The sequence below is a fragment of the Zea mays genome, chromosome 9 (assembly GCF_902167145.1).
Source record: "Zea mays cultivar B73 chromosome 9, Zm-B73-REFERENCE-NAM-5.0, whole genome shotgun sequence".
In the NCBI taxonomy this organism is placed as follows: domain Eukaryota; kingdom Viridiplantae; phylum Streptophyta; class Magnoliopsida; order Poales; family Poaceae; genus Zea; species Zea mays.
In genome coordinates this window covers 157,400,863-157,428,770 of record NC_050104.1, presented here as the reverse complement: position 1 = coordinate 157,428,770, position 27,908 = coordinate 157,400,863, and the positions used below count along the sequence as shown (strand labels likewise).

The 27,908-nt window shown below is 44.2% G+C and overlaps 1 protein-coding gene and 1 pseudogene across 1 annotated transcript; both read left to right on the top strand.

Annotated features, from left to right (window-relative positions):
* Positions 1-5,601: 5,601 nt before the first annotated feature.
* LOC103640433 (polyadenylate-binding protein RBP47B'-like) lies at positions 5,602-8,120 on the top strand (annotated as a pseudogene).
* Positions 8,121-22,920: 14,800 nt separating this feature from the next.
* On the top strand, positions 22,921-26,184 carry LOC100278398 (uncharacterized). Its single transcript, NM_001374043.1, has 7 exons — positions 22,921-23,211; positions 23,482-23,537; positions 23,619-23,689; positions 23,778-24,209; positions 24,300-24,392; positions 24,485-24,668; positions 25,777-26,184. Exons 1-7 carry the CDS (start codon positions 23,049-23,051, stop codon positions 25,936-25,938), a joined length of 1,161 nt encoding a protein of 386 aa, NP_001360972.1. The 5' UTR covers positions 22,921-23,048; the 3' UTR covers positions 25,939-26,184.
* The last annotated feature ends 1,724 nt before the right edge of the window (positions 26,185-27,908 follow it).

Genomic DNA, 27,908 nt, shown 5'->3' with positions numbered 1-27,908 from the left:
TAAGGCATTAGATTTACAGCCGCCCCTCCATCTACCAACATCTTAGCAATCGGTATCCCATCAATGTGACCGCGCACGAAGAGCGGCTTTAAATGATTTACCGATTCCTTTGGTTTAGTAAAGGCGGCTTCTTTAGGACCAAAATCAAACTGGGCAACAACAGGTTCATCGTCGCCGATGATAGTACAATCGGCAGAAAATGTAATAATATTTACATCCATACCTGGGCGTTCTGGAGAAACCTCGTAGTCGACCAGGTCTTCTCTCAGCAGGTCGTCCTCTTCCATTAATGTTGTCGTGTCGTTGGAGGCTTCCTGGTGAACGGCGGACGGTCCGCGTGTGGGGGCCGGACGGTCCGCGCTTGGTGCAGGTTGTCCAGAGACTTCCTGGTGAACGGCGGACGGTCCGCGCGCAGAGGCCGGACGGTCCGCGCCTGGTGCAGATTGACTTTCTATTTCTGTGGCCGTTTGTTTTTTCTCAACGGCCTTCGGTCTCCATTTCTTTTGTGGTGGCAGGTATAGTGGATGTGTGTCATTAAATGTCTTTTCCGCCTCCTTCTCCTGGCTCTCCTTTGCTCTTAGGCGCTGTAATTTTCTCTTTTGGGATCGTGTCAATCCCGCTGGGCACCATCGAGGCATGGAGTATTTTGGATCAGCTGTTTTGATGGTAGCTGTATCCTTTTCTGTTGTGTTGGCCGATTCGCCGAAAATCATCGGCCCTTTATTGTCTCCCTGTATGACAACATCTGCAGTGCCTATTTTGATGATGTCCTTTTTTGTTGTCCTTTGAGTTGCTACAGGCATATGCCCCCTACCGGATTGGTCGGCCTAGGAGGCCGAGTAGTCCGGCAATCTTGTTGGGCCTGTGCCTGGTGACCAGATTCAGCAACGCTCAATCGGTCTTGCACTGGCGGCGCCAACCTATCAAAAACGGATGTTTGGGGTGCCCCCCAGGTGGGGTACTGTGGCATCCCAAATGGATATGGTGGCATGCCCCACATTTGATTTGGGACATATGGTGGAGGTAAGTATGTGTATGGATATGGCATAGATGGATAAGGAGGTGGAGGGGTCCATGTCGGTATGTTAGGTCTTAATTGTACAATAGGACCTTTCATTTCTTCCGATTGGTGATGTGGTCCAATCGGCCTGACCTGACGTTGCTCATGAACGGGTGAGCGGGACCGCTTTGGTGGCCGGTCACTGGGGCCGGCCTTCTTTTTCACGTATTTAGACAACAATTGATCGAAAGTCGGGCCAGGCTTGATCAGCCGACCAGCTGCTTTAAATGTATTTGTTTTCCACGTACCTATCTCGGGTCGTCGTGGTTTGAAGGTACGTGGTTGCTGCGGGTCCTGAGCACGGCCGGACCGTCCGCTGGAGTTCGCCGGACCGTCCGGAGAAGCGTCGGACAGTCCGCGTCTGGATGGCGGACCGTCCGCGATGCGCAGAATGGGTTCTTGCGCCTGTCTCCCTGTCTGTGTTTGCCCCCCAGTGCCAGAGGCTGTGATGGTCACCTTCAAGGTCTCCCCTCCATCAGGAGTCTTCTCGGCTACCACTTTTCTGCAAGAAGTCTTATGATTCCCACCGGCCTTTCTTGCATCGCCGATGACTATTTCTTTGCCTTTGCCTTCATCGGCTGTGTTTGGCCGAGTCAGGACTTTCTTGCCCTCAAAGTCGATCATGTTCATTGGAAAGGGCTCCGTGTCCACCTGCATTTCCTGAAATTTCAATCGTCCTTCGTTAATGGCCGATTGAATCTGTCGACGGAATACATTACAATCATTAGTGGCATGAGAAAATGAGTTATGCCACTTGCAATATGCACGACGTTTTAGCTCGTCGGCGGATGGAACAGTGTGATTTATTTTAATGTTGCCATTTTTGAGTAATTCATCAAATATTCTATCACACTTACCAACATTAAATGTAAACTTAACCTCCTCTTGCCGTTTCTTTTGAACCGGCTGTAAGGAGGCACAAGCCGAAGATTTGGCCTGCTTTGGCCAAACCATTTCAGCAGCATACACCTCTGCTGATTCGTCTTCTGAGCTACTTTGGTCGCATTCTACTACATGTACGTTGTGACGAATTGTTTTAGCAGTCTCTTTGCTTCGGCTTTCACAAGCCAAAGCTCTCTGGTGTAATTGTGCTAGTGTAAAGAATTGGATGCCTTCTAATCTTTCTTTTAAATAATATCGTAGACCATTAAAGGCTAATCCTACTAACTGTTTTTCTGCTAAATGAATTTGAAAGCATCGGTTTCTTGTATCTCGGAATCTCCGGATGTAATCATTAACCGATTCATCTTTTGTCTGTCGCAATGACACTAAATCTACCAAATCCAACTCATAGTCACCGGAGAAAAAATGATCATGAAATTTTTGTTCTAGATCCCCCCATGATGAAATGGAATTAGGAGGTAAAGTGGCATACCATGCAAACGCGGTTCCTGTTAAAGATAACGAAAATAAGCGCACGCGAAATGCCTCTGTGTCGGCCAATTCTCCCAATTGTGCTAAGAACTGGCCTATATGTTCACGCGTGTTTTTCCCTTGGTCACCCGAAAATTTTGCGAATTCGGGTATTCTAGTTCCCTGTGGGTATGGGTGGTGATCAAATCGGCTGTCATAAGGTTTCCGATATGATTGCCCCCCAGGGACCATGCTTACTCCGAGCTTATCTCGGAACGCCCCGGCTATTTCTTCCCTTACTATATCAATGGCAGCCGGTGCAAGACCACCGGCTCTCTGGTCAAACATAGGTGGGGTTGGCTGGATATTAGCATGTTGTCTTTCCCCCCATTGGTTTGAGTTACGTGGTGCATTTTCATTTGCCCTATATGGGTCATAGGTTTGATCGTTTCTTTCCGGCCTTCTAGGTGGGGCCGGAAAGCTTTCCTGGGCTTTGGATCCTGAATTAATGGGCTGGTGCATCGCATAGTGTGATGGGAAGTGTTGCTGGGACGGGCGAGGATTCATGTAATAATCCTCCTCAAAATACTCATGCGCGGACTGTCCGGATACGTACCCGGACCGTCCGTGGTTATATGCGGACCGTCCGTCGTTGTATGCGGGCCGTCCGACTGGGTAGTTTGAGTTCTGTACCGTGTGTGGTGGCTCGGGCGCATATCTAGGTAACTCATTAAAAATAGGCCCGACTGTTGCTGGCCCGGACGGTCCGCGCTCACGTGCGGACGGTCCGGGCATGTGCAGATCGGCTGGTTTGCTGCCGATTTGCGGTTGCTTAGGGTATGTGTCCATCGGCATCCCATAAAGGGGTTGTGACTGGTCGTGACAACCTGTAGCCGATGTGTTACACGCGTTATCTCCTAACCCAACCTCGTGTGAAGGAAAATTTGCGATGTTAGACTTATCGAATGCACGTACTAGTCTCTTAACATCGCTTTGCATACCCCCTATGATGCTCTGCATTTGTTCACGCTGCTCTTCTACATAATTTCTAAGAGATTGTAGCTCGTTGGTATTACTTACATTGGGGATATCTGGCGTGGGTTGGAGCGAAGCCGGATCCGTCGCCCGATGTCGGACGACCTTGTTGTTCCTGTCCACTTTGAAGTTGGCCAGGAACTTTGCTTTCGCCTCCTGGATCATCCGCTCCTTGTGCTCCTCGAACTGAAGCTGCTCGTCAGCCGGCAAGGTTTCCCAAGTCGGCTCTATGATGTTGCTTGGAGAAATATCAGAGCTATCCCTTGAACCGGCCATTGAGGGCCGATTTGATGAGCTTAGATATGTCGTCCCCAGCGGAGTCGCCAAAAAGTATGTTGACGCCTTTTTGGAGGCGCCAATTACTCAAGAGAACCAACGGCGGTGCTCTCTGGTCAGGCGCGGACGGTCCGCGGCACAGGGCCGGATGGTCCGCGACCTGGCGCGAGGCGGCGGTGCTATCTGGTCAAGCGCGGACGGTCCGCGGCACGGGGCCGGACGGTCCGCGACCTGGTGCAGGAGCTCGGGTTCCCTGCCTGACGGCCGGACGGTCCGCGCCCTAGGGCCGGACGGTCCGCGCGTGCGCAGGGGCGGCGGAAATCGCCGGCGGCGGCCTGGATCTCGCTCCCGGGAGGGACCCCGTCGAGGAGGAGAGATCCTAGGGGTTGTCTAGGCTCGGGTAGACCGACCTAGACTCCTCTAATTGACGTAGAGTCGAGTAGAGGCGGAGAATTTGGGGATTGGAAGGCTAAACTAGGGCTAAACTAGAACTACTCCTAAGATAAAATGCGAATAAAAGTTGTATTGATTCGATTGTTGATGATTACAAATCGGCCGTAGACCTCTCTATTTATAGAGGAGGGGGGCTGGACCCTTTACACAACTGATTCCGAGCTAATCCCGCGAATATAGCTAACAACCGTAGCACAAAACTCGGAACCCTAATCTGTTCTGCGCACGCGCGGACCGTCCGGCCCACAGGCGCGGACCGTCCGGATCGCGGACCGTCCGGCCTCAGGGCCGGACGGTCCGCCGCTCAATTCTGGTTCGAACACTACCTTAATATTTAGTTCAGTGTTTTGTACTTTTGTAACGTAATCAAATCAGGGACAAAGAGATACCGTTGCCTGTGTTTGGTTGCACGAGGTTCATAATGCAAATTTATAACTAATTAGATTAGAGGCTCCACTTCTACGTTAAATTCCAAAATCTTCAGGGGAATAATATTTTTCTAAAGAAATATATCATCATAACCAGAAATTTTTGGCATTTAATTGGTAAGCTTTAATCATCATTGCTAATAATTGGCATGGTATCTGTTTTATTTTATCAAGATTTATTCTCCTCTGTAATCATGAAAAATATGCAAAATAATCCTTCAAAACTATTTCTAATTAATCACCCATGCCATTATGGACAATTTAAAATAATTGTATTGGGAAAGACTTATTAGAAAAATGTTGCTGGTCACTTTTACACCCACAAAAACTACATGGTGCGATAAGACATTTTCTATATGCCTATATGATTTTTATGTTTGAGCAAATTTAAATATTTGTAGTTGCAAATTTGAACTCAGTTCACTTATATAAATATTTAAATTTGAATTACAGTGATGTATACGGACGATATACATAAAGATTATACCAAAAATCAAGACAGAATGAAATGAGGGCTCAGATTTAGAAGCCTTTGATGGAATTAGATGCTAAAAATATAACCTAAAATATAGAGGGATCCATACTTAGTATTCCCCACGACCCTACGTCTAAAAAATTGCTATTCAAAATTTTAGAAAGTTAACCATTTCCAAGTTCAATTTAAATTATAGAAAAAATATCAACACCTATATCTTAAACTAATTTTACTGCAAACATATTTCATTATCAATGTAATATACTTATTTGGTTTATAAATGCTATTCTTTTTATATAAATTTAATTTAATTTAAAATTGTTTGACTTACACGAGTGAGAATTGTAGGAACGAGGGGTAGAGCTCTATTGTATATTGTAGAAGATGTTGTAAGTTTTTTGAGACAGATTCACCCTCTATATCTTTTAAACAGAATAGGCTCAAATTCATTCTGCCCACAAGGCACTAGTATCATATCATGTCATTATGAACCGGTTAACTGACGACTAGTCCACCTAGATATGGACCGAAAAGTCCTCCAAAACACGTATGAAGATGAGCACGACAGCATGCTCAAGCGACGACGCGACACTAACCCCAAACCACCCTCGGCTCGTCCCCACCGCGCCTCCTACCCCCAAGCAGCCTCGCTAGCTCGATGGCGGCGGTCCGCATGCTATGGATCGTTGACCTGCAGTACTGGACCGACGAGAACTACCTATACAGTTGCTTCACCCACATCGGGGAGGTAGGCCACGTCCTTCAACCTGTGCTCTCAAGACCGCGTGTTGCGCGTCGATTAGGCAGATGTTTCTCCCTAGGGAATGTAGTAAAGTGTTGCACTGTTCTGGCTTGTTTGAAGCAGCATTGGCAGGATGCTATTGTGAACTAACATTACTCATAATATGATAGTTTCTAAAAATTAAGAAAATTATTTATTTAAGTATATGGTACTTCAGTACATAAAAAGTTGTGTGAAAATATTCCTTGGCGGCTGTTTGAGTTTATACAACAACCGTTTTGTATGTACATGTCTGATATATGTTTCGATTGCCTTATTGTCTTTTTTCGGAGGCACTGAACAATGTTTTTTTAGAATATAACATTTTCAACTTTATCTGAACATCAAAACTACTATACTAAACCTAGCTTGTGTTGTAGAATTCTCTTCTTGTTGAGTGTTGAGCATTGTAGAATACATTTTGAACTCGTTGTGGTAAGGCCTTTATTTCCTTAAAGTGCAGGTACATACTATTAAAATAATACGCAACAAAGTAACAAGCCTTCCATAGGAATATGAGTTTATAGAATTTGTTTTGCATGAAGCTGCTGAGAAGATTCTCTAGGCTTACAATGGCAGACAGATGTCTAGAACCGAACACACATTAGGATTGAATTGAGCCTCTTTCACCTCTGGTGAGAGGCATCCTGAATCAGGATATGAGCATTTGATTTTCATAAGGGACCTGGCACCTGATGTCATAGATTACTTACTACTGGAGACATTCCAAGTGAACTATCCATCTGTTAGAGGGGCTAAGGTTGTCACAGATCCAAATATCAGGAGATCTAAAGGATATGGTTTTGTAAAGTTTGCAGATTAAAATGAAAAGAACCGTGCAATGACAAAAATGAATGGTGTGTACTGTTCAACAAGACCTATGCAGATAACAGCTGCAATACCTACGAAATCCATTAGCTCTCAACTTTAATATTCAATTGCTAAAGGTAATATTAGATAATATGTAATCTACTGTGTTGTTGTATGCAGGAGATTCTTCATTTTATTAATGTTTCTTTTCATGGATTTATTGTAGTTGTCTTCTTATGTTAAATGTGTAGCGATGTATCCAGCAACAACTTATGCAATGCCTCAGCTCCAGGCAGTTCTACTGACAGTGATCCTACAAACACTACGATATAGACCCATACCATATTTCTATCAGTTACTCTGTTGAGTGTTGACTATGCCACTTACCTTGGTATATATATCATACATTTATAGACATTTATTGAGAACTTGGACCCAAATGTGAAATAAGATGAGCTGAGGCAGATATGTGTACAATTTGGAGAGCTTATATACGTGAAAATTCCTGTTGGTAAAGGATGTGGGTTCGTAAAGAATGCATCTAGGTAGGTAGGAAAATTTCATTGAGTGTAATAGTTGCCTGACGCTTTATGGTGTCTAGCTTAATTGTATCCATATCAGGACTTGCCCTAAATCCAAATGACATCACATCCTAACATAAGTATGCATGTAGTGGGATGTTAGGGACATATATGCTTTACAAGAAGAACTAATGACATTTCAATGCAATATTACCACCTTTTCCATTTAAATCCCAACAGACAAGAATATTTTTTTACAATTAATGTCACATGGATATGTCTATTGTATTTTTTTCATGTGTTGCCCCCTGCAAAAGTCTTGTATTTATTGATAACACATCTATTTACTATCATCTAAGTTTTCTTTAAGTAATGAAAAGGTAGGATGTTTACCATTGCCAATTGTAACCACTACAGGGCATTAGCTAAAGAGGTAGTACAATGTCTTCATGGCACAATGATTGGCCAACAAGTTGTTCGGCTTTCATGGGGTCGAAGTCCTGCAAGTAAACATGTATATCTTATAAAATTTTACTGCATAAACCTATATCTATAGCATTCAATAAATCTTTTCGGCCTTATACCTGGTGAAATCAAGTAGATGTCGTTATGTTGATGTGAGGTTGTTTTGCACCAATAAGCATGTTAAAGTGATTTCACTTGGTGGCTTGGTGCTAACACTTATAATTGAGAATTAATGAGAGCCACATGATAGTATTCTTAATATCTTATGTTGTCTTGCGTAGATAGCCTCATAGGGGATTGCTTGTTTGATATAGTATCTCTTAGCGTCTACAGACTCATGTTTCTTCCACTACGTCAGGAGATATTTGCCATTGCAGCGAAATATGCTCAACATTGTGGCACAACTCCACGACTATGACATGATGGGTGTAATTGAATCCCTGCAGGGTCCATCATTCAGTAGGCATGTAACTCTGCCCTCCCTTGTGTTATAAAAGGGAGGAGTAGAGCAACGTAGATGGGGGTCATTCAATCACAAGTAAGATTCAATTAAATAAACTCAATGTCAACTCAAGTTGGGCAACGTAGAACACAAGTCGAGGAAAGATAAAGGACAAAGACGTTAGGGACTTAGTTTAGAACTCTCACTAGAACCAAAGTAAAGGGAGAGCTAGTTGGTCCTCTGCTAAGACAAGTATATGAGCATGTAATATTCGTCTCTGCTTGTATCAATCCATCCACCACAAAGAGGATGTAGGGTACTCAGAGAGCACATAAACTTGCACATCAACTCAAAAAGGTCACCTGAGATGGCACTGGATAGGGAACTCAAAGAGCAGGTAAAATACACACATTCACTCTAACATGCACTAGTTGTGTCCGATGGCGTATCCAGTGCGGGCATCGGATACTTGGCACTCTGTAAAATGCTAGTTTATAGTCGTTGGGACTTGGGAGTGCCAGTGTGGGCTCTAGTGGTGCATCAAACATGCCCAGTACCCTCGATTTCAGCCCATCATGAGGTAACTGTTGGATTTCTTTGGTGGTCTAGTTGAGTCACATATCTTGGCATCCTATACAGTAACAAACACCAATTGAGTCTAGAGAAACACACTCCACTCACTTGGATTATCTTTTGTATGAGATTAGAGAGCCCCTATTGCATCACATATATATTTTGCATCTTGTGGCACTTGCTGGAAGGATTGGGCTAATTATTCTCTTGGTGATTATTGTCACCTAGATGGTCTAGTGTTTTGTGGGATCGTTGATCGGCTCGGTCATTGTTGTCGGCTTCGATTGTTGATTGTAAGGGGCTTTTGTGCTTATTCCCTATGGGAGATTCACAAAGAGCAACTTCAGTGAAATCGTGGCTAGTTGGAGTGCCTCTCTAGTGTGATTCTTATGACATCCGGTCGCCGGCCTTGGCATGTAATACCAATTATCGGGTGAACCACTTAGCGTGGACTCACCACGACGAGGGCGTAGCTTGCCAGCAAGCAACCAAATCTCGAGGATAAATTATTGTGTTCATTAACTTGTTATGTCCCATTTGATCACTATCACACTCACATTTACTATCATATTCTTATCTTGTGTAATAGTTGCTTAAGAAGCTTTTAATTTTAACTAGTTGTTTTCATATCTCTTAATTGGCTCTAATGAAAAATATGTAGTTGCTAAATTATGTGTTTGTGACAAAAATCTTGAAGTTTAGCAACTAGTTCTATTTAAAATGCTTGTTTGTTAAGAAATATAAACTAGAGCAAGTATTTGCTTCCGCACCATAACAAACTTTGCTCAAGTAACTTGCCTTATATAAGAACTTTATTGGCTATCCATTCCACCCTGGCCATCTAGATCCTATCAAATGGTATCAGGGCCATCGTCACCTTTAATTTATAGCCTTAACAACCTTAGGTATAAGGGTGGCACAAATTAACAATATGAAAAAAGAACCATATTTTGATGGCACTAATTATGATTATTGGAAAAAATAGACATGCACTTGAGATCAATGAACAAAAGAGTTTGGGATATTGTGGAGAAATAATTTGCAGCGCTTGATATAAAATACTCAACTTCTAGAGATGAAGAAAATTTACAATTCAATTATATTGCTCAATGTATTATATGATGACATTGATCTTCAGGTGTTTGAACAGACCAAGAATGTTGAGTTTTCATATAGAGTATGGAAGATATTAGATGATTCATGTGAAGGGACATCGACCGTTAAAGAAGCAAAACTTTGTATTCTCAAAGATAAGTTAACAAGGTTCAAGATGCGAGAAAGAGAGAGCATCCTCGTTATGTTTCATAGGCTTAACGAGCTTAGAAACTTGGGTGATAAGTAAGTGATGAGGATTTCTCTCATCGCTTCTTGAGATGCCTCCCACCAAGGTTTAATACTTTGGTAACTATCATTGTAAGAGAAGGATTAAAAGGTATGACTCGTACCCAAGTACTAGGTGATGTGATGACTCATGACACATTCTTTAAGGATAGGGATAGGGTATATAATGATGATGAAAAGAAGAAAAGTGTGACATTCAAACCCACTACATCTTCCAAGGAAAAGGACAAGAAAGCCAAGAAAGAGAAAGATGATTCTAGCAATGATGAATGATCAAGTTCAAGTGATGAGGATGATGAAGAAATGGCTCTTTTCTTGTGTCGATTCAAAAATTTCATGAAAAAGAAAAGCTATGATACAAGAAGGGCATCATCCAAGTGAAAAGAAGAAAAAAGATGCTACAAAAGTGGTAGCAAATATCATCTTATTGCTGATTATCATCACAAAGATGACGATGATAAGAAATAAAAGAATAAAGAAGGCAAATCAGTAACATTCAAGAAGAAGGGTAATGCATATTATGTTGAATGGGATTGTGATGCTTCATCAAGTGATAGCGATTAAGACGATAACAAGAATACAAAGAAGAAAGGAGTTGCAATTATCGCCATCAACAACAAGCTCTATCTCTTCGACGCTCTATCACCATACTCGTTGAGTACGTTGTGTACTCACCCTTGATTTCATACAAACACTAGGTTGCCCTCGGTGCAACCCTTGATCAGGTGAAGAAGCCGATGGAGTAGATCTCTAGGAGTTCCAAGACTTCAATGAGTTCGAGAATTAGGCCAGTGATCTCCCCAGTCAGATGCCTGTGAATGATCCAGTTATCTTAGCTTACCTTTCTGCATGAGAATGATGAACTATTTGACGTTTAATACAATTGTCTATAATAATGTTAAATACTCTTTATTATTCGTGCAATGGTATGACAATTATGTAATCGATGTATACACGATTTTGCCATGGTTCGTATTTGGTTTGCCTTCTGAAACCGGGTGTGACAATTCACTTGCCACATTCAATCACTATCACTTGCATTTACTATTATACTCTTATCTTTTGTAATGGTTTCTTAATAAGCTTTTAGTATCAACTAGTTGTTTTCATATCTCTTGATAGCTCTTATGAAATTAAGTACTTGCTAAATTATGTGTTTGTAACATCGACCTTGAATTTTAGCACCTAGTTTTGTTTAAAAGGCTTGCTTGTTAAGAAACAGAAACATAAACTATGAACAAGTATTTGCTTTCGTGTCATATTTAACTTTGCTCTACTATTTTGTTCCTTTATTAAAGTATTTTTATTGGTTAGTCAATCCCCTCTAACCATCTAAGTCCTATCACCTGGGCCCTCTCAGCCAAGGGATCAAGTCCCAAAGCCCTCTAGACTTTCGTCCTCTAAGTTGGGGACCAAGCCCCTAGCACAAGTAAGCCCCCTAGGTTGGGACCCCCTGCTGAAGTCACCCTGACATCCCTCAGGATGTCCCGTGGCAGAATGGCCCTAGGTGCTATGGCCTTGACGCCACTTGTGCCTCTGATCAAGACGACCCTGAAAGGGAAATGTGCCCTTGGGCCATTTCTAAGTTTTTTGGTGATTGAGTGCCAACACAAGTGCTTAAATGTGAATCTATACCCATGGATGGACATAGTGCAAATCAAGAGTAAAGGTATGTTTCTAAGCCTTAGTACATTGTTTTGAAGACTAATGTATTGTGTCTAAGTGCTTGAAACAGGAGAAATCGAGTCAGAGAAAAGTTGGCTATGTACAGCCAAAAGGCTGTTCGGTCTGGAGCACCGGACTGTCCGGTGGTGCACCGGACAGTGTCCGGTGCGCCAGGCTGCCTCGAGCGAAGTGGCCGCTCTCGGGAATTCGCCGACGGCGTACGGCTAAAATTCACCGGACTGTCCGGTGTGCACCGGACTATCCGGTGAGCCAACGGTCGGCCGGGCCAACGGTCGGCCGCGGAATCCGCGCGCGACACGTGGCCGAGCCAACGGTCGGAAGGGGGCACCGGACTGTCGGGTGTGCACCGGACATGTCCGGTGCGCCAACGGCTCTCTGGCGGCCAACGGTCGGCAGCGCCAGTTAAGGAAAGAAATCGGGCACCGGACAGTGTCCGGTGTGCACCGGACTGTCCGGTGCACCCGACGACAGAAGGCAAGATTGGCCTTCCAGATTTGCTCTCAACGGCTCCTAGCTGCCTTGGGGCTATAAAAGGGACCCCTAGGCGCATGGAGGAGAACACCAAGCAACCTTAGAGCATCATTGATCATCCACACTCAGTCTTTGCGCATTCGTTTGTCATTCTCAGTGATTCGAGCTCCGTTCTAGTGAGAACTTTGAGATAGTCTTTTGAGCTCGATTCTTGGCCGTGTGTGTGCGCATTTTGCTGTGGATTTGTGTGTGTTGCTTCCCTCCCTTACTACGTATTTCTTTGTGAATCTCAAGTGTAAGGGCGAGAGACTCCAAGTTGTGGAGATTCCTCGCAAACGGGATATTGAAAGGAAAAGCATAACACTGTGGTATTCAAGTTGATCATTGGATCACTTGAGAGGAGTTGAGTGCAACTCTCGTCCGTTGGGACGCCACAACGTGGAGTAGGCAAGTTTTGTACTTGGCCGAACCACGGGATAAACCACTGTGCCTTCTCTGTGTTGATCTTTTGTGGTATTGTGATTTGTTGAGACTCATCTCTAGCCACTTGGCGATTATTGTGCTAACACTTAACAAGTTTTTGTGGCTATAAGTTTAAGTTTCACAGGATCACCTATTCACCCCCCGCTCTAGGTGCTCACAATTGGTATCGGAGCCGTTCTCTTCAAGAAAGGGACTAACCGCCCGAAGAGATGGATCCTAAAGGCAAGGGGATGGTGATCAACGACAAGGAAAAGGAGTCCTTCGTCAACGAGCCCAATGATGACAAGCTCACCGACTCAGGCTCGGGCCACAAGAGAAAAGACGGGAGAAAGAAGAAGGCAAGGCGCATCAAGGAAATTGTCTACTACGACAGCGACGAATCTTCCTCCTCCCAAAAGGACGACGACGACTACGATAAACGAAAGACGGTTAACTCAAACTTTTCTTTCGATTATTCGCGCATCCCGCATAGTTCAAATGCTCAATTGCTTCCCATTCCACTTGGCAAGCCCCCTCACTTTGATGGAGAGGATTACGGATTTTGGAGCCACAAAATGCGTACTCACCTGTTTTCTCTCCATCCAAGCATTTGGGAGATTGTGGAAAGTGGAATGAAATTTGATAGCTCAGATAGCCCTATGTTTATTAATGAACAGATTCATAGAAATGCACAAGCCACTACTGTGTTGCTAGCCTCTTTGTGCAGGGACAAGTATCACAAGGTGAGCGGCTTGGACAATGCCAAGCAGATCTGGGACACCCTCAAGATCTCTCATGAGGGAAACGACGTCACCTTGCTCACCAAAATGGAGTTGGTGGAAGGCGAACTTGGACGGTTCGCGATGATAAGGGGGGAGGAGCCGACGCAAACATACAACCGGCTCAAGACCCTTATCAACAAAATAAGGAGCTACGGGAGCACGCGATGGACGGACCACGACGTCGTCCGCCTAATGCTAAGGTCATTTACCGTTCTTGATCCTCATTTGGTGAACAATATACGTGAAAATCCCAGGTACACCAAGATGTCACCCGAAGAAGTTCTTGGGAAATTCGTTAGTGGGCGAATGATGATTAAGGAGGCAAGGTACGTGGACGACGCCTTGAATGGTCCGATCAACGAGCCGCAACCCCTTGCTCTCAAAGCAACACGAAGCAAGGAGGCGCTACCTAGCAAGGTGGCACAGTTTGAGGCGGCCGGACTTAATGATGAAGAGATGGCTCTCATCATCAAAAGATTCAAGACGGTGCTTAAAGGTCGCAAGGGACAGCCAAGCAAGACCAAAGCCAAGGGGAAGCGCTCATGCTTCAAATGCGGTAAGCTTGGTCATTTTATTGCTAACTGTCCCGACAATGATAGTGATCAGGATCAAGGGAACAAGAGGGAGAAAAAGAAGAACTATAAGAAGGCAAAGGGCGAGGCTCATCTGGGCAAGGAGTGGGATTCAGACTGCTCTTCATCCGACTCCGACAATGAAGGACTCGCCGCCACCGCCTTCAACAAGTCATCCCTCTTCCCCAATGAGCGTCACACTTGCCTCATGGCAAGGGAGAAGAAAGTAAGCACTCATAATACTAGTACTTATGCTTCTTCAAGTGAGGATGAGTCTAGTGACGATGATGAGATAGATTACTCATGCTTATTCAAGGGATTAGATAGAACCAAGGTAGACAAAATTAATGAATTGATTGATGCCTTGAATGATAGGAATATACTTTTAGAAAAGCAAGAGGATTTGTTGTATGAAGAACATGATAAATTTGTAGAAGCTCAGAAATCTCTTGCTCTAGAAATTAAGAGGAATGAAATGCTCTCTAGTGAATTATCTTCTTGTCATGAAACCATTGCTACTTTAAAGAGTGTTAATGATGACTTAAATGCTAAACTAGAAGTAGCTAGTAAATCTAATTCTTGTATAGAACATGTTGAGATTTGCACTAGGTGTAAAGATTTCGATGTTGATGCTTGTAGTGATCATTTAGTTTCAATTTCCAAATTAACTGAGGAATTGGCTAGTCTTAATGCCCAACTTAAGACTAGCAAGAATGAATTTGATAAACTAAAATTTGCAAGGGATGCCTACACGATCGGTAGACACCCCTCAATTAAGGATGGACTTGGCTTCAAGAGGGAAGCCAAGAACTTAACAAGCCATAAGGCTCCCATTCCCGCTAAGGAGAAAGGGAAGGCCCCTATGGCTACTAGTGCTAAAAAGAACCATGCCTTTTTGTATCATGATAGGAGACAAACTAGAAATGCTTATAGGAGTTATAATGCTTACAATGATTTTTCTCATGCTATGTTTGCTTCTAGTTCTTCATATGTGCATGATAGAAATGTTGGTAGAAGGAATGTTGTTCATAATATGCCTAGAAGAGATGTTGTTAATATTCCTAGGAAAGTTAATGAGCGTTCTACAATATATCATGCTTTGAATGCTTCCTTTGCAATTTGTAGAAAGGATAGAAAGGTAATTGCTAGAAAGTTAGGGGCAAAATGCAAGGGTGATAAAACTTGCATTTGGGTCCCTAAGGAAATTGTGACTAACCTAGTAGGACCCAACAAGAGTTGGGTACCTAAGTCCCAAGCCTAAATTTGCCTTGTAGGTTTATGCATCCGGGGGTTCAAGCTGGATTATTGATAGCGGATGCACAAACCATATGACGGGGGAGAAGAAGATGTTCACCTCCTACGTCAAGAATAAGGATTCCCAAGATTCAATTATATTCGGTGATGGGAATCAAGGCAAGGTAAAAGGGTTAGGTAAAATTGCAATTTCTAATGAGCACTCCATATCTAATGTGTTTTTAGTAGAGTCTCTTGGATATAATTTGCTATCTGTTAGTCAATTATGCAACATGGGGTATAACTGTCTATTTACAAATGTAGATGTGTCTGTCTTTAGAAGAAGTGATGGTTCAATAGCTTTTAAGGGTGTATTAGACGGCAAACTTTATTTAGTTGATTTTGCAAAAGAAAAGGCCGGTCTAGATGCATGCTTAATAGCTAAGACTAGCATGGGCTGGCTGTGGCATCGCCGCTTAGCACATGTGGGGATGAAGAACCTTCACAAGCTTCTAAAGGGAGAACACGTGATAGGTTTGACTAACGTGCAATTCGAAAAAGATAGACCTTGTGCAGCTTGTCAAGCAGGTAAACAAGTGGGAGGAGCGCATCACAGCAAGAATGTGATGACCACTTCAAGACCCCTGGAGCTGCTGCATATGGACCTCTTCGGACCTGTCGCTTATCTGAGCATAGGAGGGAGTAAGTATGGTCTAGTTATTGTTGATGACTTTTCCCGCTTCACTTGGGTGTTCTTTTTGCAGGATAAGTCTGAAACCCAAGGGACCCTCAAGCGCTTCCTCAGGAGAGCTCAAAATGAGTTTGAGCTCAAGGTGAAGAAGATAAGGAGCGACAACGGGTCCGAGTTCAAGAACCTTCAAGTGGAGGAGTTCCTTGAGGAGGAAGGGATCAAGCACGAGTTCTCCGCTCCCTACACACCACAACAAAATGGTGTGGTAGAGAGGAAGAACAGGACGCTAATCGATATGGCGAGGACGATGCTTGGAGAATTCAAGACCCCCGAGTGTTTCTGGTCGGAAGCCGTAAACACGGCTTGCCACGCCATCAACAGGGTCTACCTTCATCGCCTCCTCAAGAAGACTTCGTATGAGCTACTAACCGGTAACAAACCCAATGTATCTTACTTTCGTGTATTTGGGAGCAAGTGCTACATTCTAGTAAAGAAGGGTAGAAATTCTAAGTTTGCTCCCAAAGCTGTAGAAGGGTTTTTGTTAGGTTATGACTCAAATACAAAGGCGTATAGAGTCTTCAACAAATCATCGGGTTTGGTTGAAGTCTCTAGCGACGTTGTATTTGATGAGACTAATGGCTCTCCAAGAGAGCAAGTTGTTGATCTTGATGATGTAGATGAAGAAGACGTTCCAACGGCTGCTATGCGCACCATGGCGATTGGTGATGTGCGACCACAGGAACAATTGGAGCAAGATCAACCTTCTTCCTCAACAATGATGCATCCCCCAACTCAAAACGATGAACAGGTTCATCAAGAGGAGTGTGATCAAGGGGGAGCACAAGATGATCATGTGATGGAGGAAGAAGCACAACCGGCACCTCCAACCCAAGTTCGAGCGATGATTCAAAGGGATCATCCCGTCGACCAAATTCTGGGTGATATTAGCAAGGGAGTAACTACTCGATCTCGATTAGTTAATTTTTGTGAGCATTACTCCTTTGTCTCTTCTATTGAGCCTTTCAGGGTAGAAGAGGCCTTGCTAGATCCGGACTGGGTGTTAGCCATGCAGGAGGAACTCAACAACTTCAAGCGCAATGAAGTTTGGACACTGGTGCCTCGTCCCAAGCAAAATGTTGTGGGAACCAAGTGGGTGTTCCACAACAAACAGGACGAGCACGGGGTGGTGACGAGGAACAAGGCTCGACTTGTGTCAAAAGGTTATGCCCAAGTCGCAGGTTTGGACTTTGAGGAGACGTTTGCTCCTGTGGCTAGGCTAGAGTCAATTCGCATCTTGCTAGCATATGCCGCTCACCATTCTTTCAGGTTGTACCAAATGGATGTGAAGAGCGCTTTCCTCAACGGGCCGATCAAGGAGGAGGTGTACGTGGAGCAACCCCCTGGCTTCGAGGATGAACGGTACCCCGACCACGTGTGTAAGCTCTCTAAGGCGCTCTATGGACTTAAGCAAGCCCCAAGAGCATGGTATGAATGCCTTAGAGACTTTCTAATTGTTAATGCTTTCAAGGTTGGGAAAGCCGATCCAACTCTCTTTACTAAGACATGTGATGGTGATTTGTTTGTGTGCCAAATTTATGTCGATGACATAATATTTGGTTCTACTAACCAAAAGTCTTGTGAAGAGTTTAGCAGGGTGATGACGCAGAAATTCGAGATGTCGATGATGGGCGAGTTGAACTACTTCCTTGGGTTCCAAGTGAAGCAACTCAAGGACGGCACCTTCATCTCCCAAACGAAGTACACGCAAGATCTGCTAAAGCGGTTTGGGATGAAGGACGCCAAGCCCGCAAAGACTCCGATGGGGACCGACGGACACACTGACCTCAACAAAGGAGGTAAGTCCATTGATCAAAAAGCATACCGGTCAATGATAGGGTCACTACTTTATTTATGTGCTAGTAGACCAGATATTATGCTTAGCGTATGCATGTGTGCTAGATTTCAATCCGATCCTAAGGAGTGTCACTTAGTGGCGGTGAAGCGAATTCTAAGATATTTGGTTGCTACGCCTTGCTTCGGGCTCTGGTATCCAAAAGAGTCTACCTTTGACTTGGTTGGATACTCAGATTCCGACTATGCTGGATGTAAGGTCGATAGGAAGAGTACATCAGGGACGTGCCAATTCTTAGGAAGGTCCCTGGTGTCGTGGAACTCTAAGAAACAAACCTCCGTTGCCCTATCCACCGCTGAGGCCGAGTATGTTGCCGCAGGACAGTGTTGCGCGCAACTACTTTGGATGAGGCAAACCCTCCGGGACTTTGGCTACAATCTGAGCAAAGTCCCACTCCTATGTGATAATGAGAGTGCTATCCGCATGGCGGAAAATCCTGTTGAACACAGCCGCACAAAGCACATAGACATCTGGCATCACTTTTTGAGAGACCACCAGCAAAAGGGAGATATCGAAGTGTTTCATGTTAGCACCGAGAACCAGCTAGCCGATATCTTCACTAAGCCTCTAGATGAGAAGACCTTTTGCAGGTTGCGTAGTGAGCTAAATGTCTTAGATTCGCGGAACCTGGATTGATTTATAGCATACATGTGTTTATGCCTTTGATCATGTTCCTTTTTGCATTTTGTTGTTTAGTATGGTGCTCAAGTTGTACAAACACTCCCTGGACCTCACAAGTCCGTTGCAAAGTGATGCACAGTCTTAGGGGGAGATGTGTTACAACTTGACCCTTTGAGACTAACCATATGCTTGAGTTTGCTTGATTTAGTCTCGAAGGAGAATTGAAAGGGAAAAGGTGGACTTGGACCATGCAAGACTTCCACTGCACTCCGATGAAAAGAGTAACTCTTCCAAGTTCATCTTTATACTCTTATTGCCTATTTGCTCTTAGTTGAAGATTTTGGTGAGGCAATGGGGTTAAAGGGCCAAGATTGATCCCGTTTTGGTGCTTGATGCCAAAGGGGGAGAAAATAAAGGCCAAAGTGATAAATGGATCAGCTACCACTTGAGAGATTTTGAAAACAGTAGAATAGAGCTTTTGGTTTGTCAAATCTCTTTTGTTGTCTCTTTTGTCAAAAGTTGGCCTCTTGTGGGGAGAAGTGTTGATTATGGGAAAAAGGGGGAGTTTTTGAAATCTTTCTTTTGGAATGACTCTCTTTATGCTTCAACATGTGTGTTTGACTTAGAGATAGAGATTTGAGTTTGATTTGCAAAAACAAACCAAGTGGTGGCAAAGGATGATCCATATATGCCAAAATTGAATCAAAATAAATTTGAGTTTTATTTGAAGTGATATTGCACTTGTTCTAGTTGCTTTGTGTTGTGTTGGCATAAATCACCAAAAAGGGGGAGATTGAAAGGGAAATGTGCCCTTGGGCCATTTCTAAGTTTTTTGGTGATTGAGTGCCAACACAAGTGCTTAAATGTGAATCTATACCCATGGATGGACATAGTGCAAATCAAGAGTAAAGGTATGTTTCTAAGCCTTAGTACATTGTTTTGAAGACTAATGTATTGTGTCTAAGTGCTTGAAACAGGAGAAATCGAGTCAGAGAAAAGTTGGCTATGTACAGCCAAAAGGCTGTTCGGTCTGGAGCACCGAACTGTCCGGTGGTGCACCGGACAGTGTCCGGTGCGCCAGGCTGCCTCGAGCGAAGTGGCCGCTCTCGGGAATTCGCCGACGGCGTACGGCTAAAATTCACCAGACTGTCCGGTGTGCACCGGACTATCCAGTGAGCCAACGGTCGGCCGGGCCAACGGTCGGCCGCGGAATCCGCGCGCGACACGTGGCCGAGCCAACGGTCGGAAGGGGGCACCGGACTGTCCGGTGTGCACCGGACATGTCCGGTGCGCCAATGGCTCTCTGGCGGCCAACGGTCGGCAGCGCCAGTTAAGGAAAGAAATCGGGCACCGGACAGTGTCCGGTGTGCACCGGACTGTCCGGTGCACCCGACGACAGAAGGCAAGATTGGCCTTCCAGATTTGCTCTCAACGGCTCCTAGCTGCCTTGGGGCTATAAAAGGGACCCCTAGGCGCATGGAGGAGAACACCAAGCAACCTTAGAGCATCATTGATCATCCACACTCAGTCTTTGCGCATTCGTTTGTCATTCTCAGTGATTCGAGCTCCGTTCTAGTGAGAACTTTGAGATAGTCTTTTGAGCTCGATTCTTGGCCGTGTGTGTGCGCATTTTGCTGTGGATTTGTGTGTGTTGCTTCCCTCCCTTACTACGTATTTCTTTGTGAATCTCAAGTGTAAGGGCGAGAGACTCCAAGTTGTGGAGATTCCTCGCAAACGGGATATTGAAAGGAAAAGCATAACACTGTGGTATTCAAGTTGATCATTGGATCACTTGAGAGGAGTTGAGTGCAACTCTCGTCCGTTGGGACGCCACAACGTGGAGTAGGCAAGTTTTGTACTTGGCCGAACCACGGGATAAACCACTGTGTCTTCTCTGTGTTGATCTTTTGTGGTATTGTGATTTGTTGAGACTCATCTCTAGCCACTTGGCGATTATTGTGCTAACACTTAACAAGTTTTTGTGGCTATAAGTTTAAGTTTCACAGGATCACCTATTCACCCCCCCCTCTAGGTGCTCACAGACCCACGTGGTGTAGGGCAAACAAGATAAACCTTCTGTCCATCACATTAAACGTGATGGATGACGTTGAGTCAACATGGCACATTGATGGTATAAAATACTTGTTGCTACTGTTCGATGCATACCACTGTCATTGTGGTCACTCTTAAACGATTAGGCGTACTCACTGCTACCGTGTCACTGTAACTATGGTCACACCTCAACGTGTTGGCGTACCAGCTGCCACCGTGCAAAGGGTGTGAAAGAGAAATGGACTCTAAGCCATTTCTATATTAGTTTTGGTGTTTTAACTTATTGGACTAACTAATTTGTTAAGTGTTTGGTTATAGAGCTAAGAAGCTAATTTTAGAAGTACAAATGCAAAGATACAACTCCAACTTAGAGAAAAGGGGCATATTGAGTAGGAAATGGACTTTGGGCCATTTCAACATTTGGATAAGTTCTAAATGACCCTAACAACTTATCAGAACTTGTTCGTACATCTGGAAACATCATATTTAGAATTTGGAGTTCCATAGATCAATTGAAGCCAAGTTTGAGTGAAAATGGACAATAGGATTTAGAAGATTAAATGAGTTAAGACCTATGATTCACTACAGGAATCTAGTTAATTCCCGTCGGCTAAAAACCAACGAGAATAACCTATAAACCGACGGGAATAACTAATTCCCATCGGCCTGAAGCCATTGGCTGTCAGGTGTCGGGGATAACATTATTCCCGTCGGTGGCTGACGGGAATTAGTAATCCCCGTCGGCCAAGTACAAGCCGACGGGAATAAGCTATTAACTCCCGTCGGCCAGGTCAACCGACGGGGATTAGCTATTAACTTCCGTCGGCTAGAGCAGCCGACGGGGATTAGCTATTAACTCAGATACATTTAAGTCGAAGTGCCCAAGGCACCATCCAAATGAAGTCAAGCAAATAGTGCCCAAGTTAGAAAAGTTCAGGCTGACACTGAGTGCACTGGACCTGTCTGGTGTGACACCGGATGTGTTACCAGACAAGGCACTTAGCGAGACTGTTTTCAGGGACTTGGCTTTGGGGATGCCAGAGATGTCCGATGTGCCATTGGATGTCTCATCGGTCGGGCATGCAAAGAGCATGTTTTTGGACTTTGGCAACTAAGCGCACCGGACGTATCAGATGTGCCACCTGATGCATAGTAAACACAACGGTCAGAAGCAGAAGATCCAACAACCGACTGATGTGGCATAGGTGTGCCACCGGACGTGTCCGATGCACTCTGACAGCTGACAACTTTACCCAACGGCTATTGACTGGTCATATGAACAGTGAGGTATCTGGTGCACCACCGGACGTGTCCGGTCTGACAAGAGTCTAAACAGTTTTGGTAGTGGACTTCAAACGACTGTAAGGGCTTTGGAAGCCTATAAATACGACTCCAACTAGTTGTACAACATACATGAGCTGAGAAACGAATCATACAAGGTAGAGCAACACCTCCAAGTGATACAAGTGATCCAAGTGCCTCAAATCAAGTAGTGTGCTTGGAGATAGCCATCCTTAGAGATTGTTGAGATAGCACTTGTGTTGAGTTAAAAAAGAGTGTGTTATAATCGAGTTTGGAGTTAAGCTTCCATTAAGTTGTAAAGCGGGCAAGAGCCTCCAAGTGTGTGGAGAGCCTTGCAGAGACTTAGGTCTCACCATTTGAGTTCGGGGAAAACTCAAGTTCGATCTTTGTGACCACTTTAGTGAGAAAAGGGTTAAAAGAGACCTGATCCTTTGTAGACTCAACGAAGACGTAAGTTTCTTTGTGAAACCGAACCTCGATAAATAAATCGCCGTGTCTGGTGTGCTTCTGCTTTGCATTTGTTTTGTCCCTTTCTCTCTAAGTTATACTTGCTCTAATCTTCATTTACATTCTATATTGTTGCTAAAATTCAATTCTGCACTTACATTTGTTGACAACAATAGCAAGTATTGGCAACAATAGCAACAATAACAAGATATGCTCGACACTGTGACACGATCGAAGCGTGTGGTTAGACTCCTCGACTATAATAAAATGAGAGTAGTTCAACCCCTACTGGGCAGGGCCCACCTTCTAGCAGTCATGTAATTCTGCCTTTGTGCCGTAAAAGGGACGATTTGCGGGTAATTCCGTCACAAGTAAGATTTAATTAGATCAACTCAAGGTCAACTCAAGTTGGACAAAGTTGAACACGCGAGTTGCCTGTGGGCAAAGTTGCTGCCCAAAACTATTTCCTTGGTTGTGAATTTCTCAAGCGGTAAACAATATTTCCTTTACTCGCTCGATGCTTTGACCATTCTGTGCCATGTGACATTATTGTAGTGACCAGACCTCCAACGGTCGGGAAATTGGCCGGGTTCCAACGGGCGGGTAGTCAGTCTTCCCCTTCCCTCGGCTCTGCTCATAACACGCGCAACGGCTCGCCTCGCCGCCCTCGCCAGTCGCCGCTGCCCCCGCAAATCAATCGAGCGCGGCAAAGGAGGAGCCGCGATCAAGCAAACGGAACCTAGCACGGCAGGACGCAGGGGATAACAGAGAGGGGGGCCGCGCGGGAGGGAAGGGGAGGGCGGGATGGAGTTCCTGGAGCCCAAGGACATCGACTGGAGCAGGGTGGTGTCGCAGTACGTGCGCGACGAGACCTACGAGGGCATCGAGGCCCCGCACTGGGCCGACCTCTCCGACCCCAACGCCGGCCGCGCCGCCGTCGACGACGAGGCCTGGTTTTGCCGCCCCGGTACGCTCTCCCTTACCCCTCCCCTCCCGCTCTCTTGTTGCCTCACTCCCTCGCACAGGCGCGCGCGCGGGCGCTGCTCCTGTTGCCTGTTGGTTGGCCCCGCTTGATTTGACCGCGAGGAGATCAAACCAAGGCAGTGCGCGTTGGTCGGCGGGTCGCCCGGTTCTTGCTTTCTTCCTTGGGGGAGGATGGATTCTCTTGCAACATTGGAACTTTGCTTTCTAAACGAGGAACAGGTGCTGATCTATTTCTTGATTTGCGGCGCTGCAGATTGCCAGCATCCGAAGACGGCCGAGGATTTCTTCAAGCTGAGCCCCAGCCCCAAGGTCTGCCTCCTTTCGCCGTTCCTTGCGATTCCACGAGGGTCAGCTCAACCCTCATCTCACGCTTCTTCTTCATCGGAACAGGGCAAGCTGCTGCGATCGGTTTCCGCCATGCTGCCGTTCGCCGAAAGGGACGCCAACGCCACCAACCTCAGGTGACCAATCAAATTCAGGTGTTCTTTGCGCGCCGCGCCCGCCTCGATCAAATCCCTTTCTCAATCTCCCTCGCTGTGCGTTGTTCAGGGACGGCAGTAGCAACCTCAAGTGGCGGGGTGGCGGCGCCGTTGCTGCCTCCACGCCGCCGAAGCCAAAGGCAGCGCCCAAGAAGAGGTTCCAGGAGGATAGCGAGAACCATGACCCTGCGCTGGCCACGCCGCCCCCACGGCAGGCGCCAAGTAGGCCGCCGTTCGGCGCCCCTCGGTGGAACAAGAATGCCAAGGAGGCCATCAAGTCCAGTGCGGAGAAGCGGCCGGACAATGCTGAGAAGGAGGCGCTGCTCAATAAGCACGTCCCGCCGAGGCAGCTCAAGAGCACCCTCTCAGCGAGGAACCTCTTCTCTGGAAAGGATATACTTGGCCAGATTTCGGAGTTCTACGATGAGCTGAAGCGGATGGTTGGTGGTGGCGTCGGCCGGCCTGTCACAGACACACAGGAGGAGCACAGCTCAGACCCAGTGTAAACCTCTCCTCAATCCTCATCGAAGGAATGAAGGGATTCAATTGTCAGATTATCGCTTTGAGGTCCTTGACAGTTTCACTCGTGCAGGAATCCGAGCTATTTGATGGAGAAGGTGGCTCCTGATGAGACAGTGAAGGAGGAGGCGAGACAAGAAACGGCGAAAAAGAGTCCAAGCCCAATGTAATTTGCAAATAGTCATCCCAGTGCCAACATATGGGTATAGTATAGGTTATACTGATTGTTGCTTACGGAGCTGATTCTGTTTTCTGCAGGAAGGGAAAGAAAGTGGGGCTGAAGGTGGAAGCAGGGAAGCAAAGGTCTCCCTCTGTGCTGAAGGAGGTGAGGGCAACGCCGCCGACTCCACAGCGGTTTCTATCCCCATCGCCAAACCGCATTAAGAATGTTAAACCTGGAGGGATGTCCACAGCAGGCTCGCCACTCAAAAAGGCACCAAAGGTGAATCCAGCATGGCTCTAGTATTTGCTTACTCAGTGTCCATGGCTTTAGATCATGGAGTTTACTTGGTGAAATTTTCGTTCTTAATTTCTGGCACTTCAAATTCTTCAAGGGCATCTAATGTTCACAAGAAGCATGGTCCTCTTTTGTAAATCTTAGTATGGAAGAATACCTTAGCGTGACTACGGACTAAAAACTTGGCCGAAGAGGGAAAGACCGCCCTCCCGGTATTATATTAAAAAGAGACTGAAACATGGTCTCGGATGAGAAAACCTTCGAACCCTGGTCCTCATCACTAATGGGTCGAGTCAACTGACCACTCTGCAACGGTCTAGCCGGAAGGTGGCGTGCAGGATATTGATCCTCGAGAGCGGGTACAACACAACGAGAGGATTTTTTTAACCAAGCTCGAAATTTATCCCTTAGGGGGATCGAACATGAGACCTGTAGGTACTACTAGGAAGCCTTAACCATTACGCTAGAAGCCCTTTCGCGTGTGACTCGGACTAACTATGATTTTTGCTCAAATAAATGATTGGTTACGACTGATTCTTCCCCTGATGATCTAATAAATCCTACGATGAGCTAAATTGGTATTGCGAGTTCAATAAAAGTTATGTTTTTTTTCAACCAATTTCAGTTAAATCTGATTATGCAGCTGAGATGATTTTGTACAGAAGTTGCATCCTTTCATTTTTTTTCTCGAAAAACGCAGGAGGACCGCGCCTCATTATATTAAGTAGGAGCATCCTTTCATACTTAGCATCATTTAGCACATGCCATGAGGAGATGTTACCTAATGTACTAATGATATGGCAAGGCATGGTTTCTAAGTTTTGATAAATTCTTCATTACCTTAGTATTCATTGTAAGCCTCATAGTGGATAGTCTCGAATAGGTTTCTCACTTTATCTTATGTTCACTGTGGATGATCACATCATACTGCTTGCACATTTCATAATTGAATTCATCTTTTTTGTACTGTACAAAAAGCAAACACAGTGATTTTATAGTTCTAGGGCTCTTGTGCCCACCCATTACTAATGAGCTATTTATCTGAAGTTGGTCACACAGATATCTAACTATACTGTAACTACCTTTTCTTTAGGAGAAGGGGACACCTAGTAAGGACCTGGAGAGCAAAAAAGATGCTGTGAGGCAACCCTTTGGTGTTAAGGATATGAACAATACAAGAGCAGCGTGTGATGCAGAAGGGAGCTCCAGCAGCATGTTTTGGTTCTTGAAGCCCTGCACTTTCCTTGTGGAGTAGCGTCATAACACTACAATTTTTTAACGAGCAACACTTGATATAGTTAGAATCCATTACTTCATTCATTTCCAAATATTCTCTGTTCCTATTTGATTGATTCATTTCATGGGTACTCTATACGGGAAGTAAACAAAAAGAATCATGTATAGTCATACAGGTTGAAAGTCTTCTCCATATGTATAATTCGAGATATAGCAAAACGTGGTTCTGCTGCTTTGTCGTTTGTTCAAATAAACTGCATTTTTTTGTCCCTTGAAGTGATATACTGAGGTTATACAATTCAACTACTACTTATCAGTTCGAAACAGTTTGAAGTGCAATCTATATACATTCCTTGGGGGTGATATAAGTCGATGGTCTGTTTCTTAATTCATGAAGGTTTGTGCCTGCCACATTGGGGATGTTGTTTCTGTTTCTTCAATTGTTTTGGCACAAGGATACTTTGTAGTCCTAAGTTGTAACAATGTGGATTCACTGGTCTGTAAGGAAGTGCAAGAATTCTGAAATCTCTTCCGGGAATCACAACTTTTTATATAGACTTGGTTTGCATTTAAAGATTTTACAGTCTCAAGTTACTTCTCATATGATCACTCGCAGGAGTTGCTACACATTGAAAGCACATAATCTGGGTTGCATTGAGCTGTTCCTTGATCCTCCATGACCTTTTTTATTTGACAAGACCATGAACTAGATTTTGCATCAACTATGGTGAAACAAGAGTTAAATACATGAATGACATCTGCACTTGTTAAGGGATGCTATTTATATCCACGACCTTTGAATATATATTCGTAGGTTTCTAAATTTGTTAAGTGGTGCACCGTAGTGACTGTTGTGGTCCAGAAATAGACCTGTGGTGCACTATTTTACATGTTTAATGATGTGCAACACATTACTTTTAGAAATGTGTTTTCAAAGTTAGCAAAACTGAGTCTCATTCCTTGACAATTTCAGCAACTCGTGCATTTAACTCCTGAAACTCTTAACTTGGCGAACATAACTATAGTTGCTCGATACAATGGGGGTTGAGGTTAGGGCCCACGGACACGACCCATTTAAGGCATATCCATATAGATGCACGAAAAAGTTATAAATTATAATTTATTTCATACTTTCATATACTCAAAGCTGGAGTTGATACTAGTTATATGTTTTTTGCAGTTTTGAATTGGAAGATGCGATATAATTTTAACTTTACTATGAACATTAGACAATAAGCTAATTTTATGGACTTTATCTAGAGCGAGTTGTATTTTTCCCCTTCTAACAAAAAGTTTTTTTATGAATAAGTTATTGTGCAACTCTAATAACTTAATAGATACATTAAGTTTTCTTTTAGTTAAATTTGTTTGTCTTATTTTTATTATTTTTATTAAATGTATTTTGAATTTTAGGATTTAATACGAAGGTAGAAATTAAATTTTGGGTTTTTATAATTCCTAGAGACAACTTGTACACAGTTGTTACCGACGTTAATTACCCTCTTTCTCTCAAAAACCGAAACTATCCACCGGCACTCTCGATATTGAGTGATTGATTTATATGGATTAATTTTTAGTCCCTTCATTTTATTCTATTTTAGTCTCCTTAAATATGAAAATTAAAATATAGTTTTAATTTCTATATTTGATAATTTATAGACTAAAATGAAATAAAATGTTAGTACTTATAAAACAAACACCCCTTAATTACCTCTCTCGAAAGCGAAACTATCCACTGGATGTATCATTATAGGTTTTTTGTGAGTAACCACTTCATACTAAAGGGCGTACTTTAGTACTATTATAGTGTAAAATTTAGAGAATATTGTCACCCATAAGTAATATACATCGCAAGTTGATTACTAAAATTTAATAAAATAATTTTATTTTTATACTAATTATTGAGTTGTAAAAAAATAAGATAACAATATACACAAACCAAAAGGAAGAAATAAAAAATAAATAAGAATGAATAGAGGATGCGCTAAC

What these genes read in the sequence shown, in the direction of transcription:
- LOC100278398 (NM_001374043.1), top strand. Translation starts at nt 23,049, where the DNA reads ATGGAGTTCCTGGAGCCCAAGGACATCGACTGGAGCAGGGTGGTGTCG. An exon ending in AGCTGAGCCCCAGCCCCAAG is followed by an intron (nt 23,538 to 23,618) that starts GTCTGCCTCCTT and finishes TCATCGGAACAG; the next exon opens with GGCAAGCTGCTGCGATCGGT. An exon ending in AAAAAGAGTCCAAGCCCAAT is followed by an intron (nt 24,393 to 24,484) that starts GTAATTTGCAAA and finishes TGTTTTCTGCAG; the next exon opens with GAAGGGAAAGAAAGTGGGGC.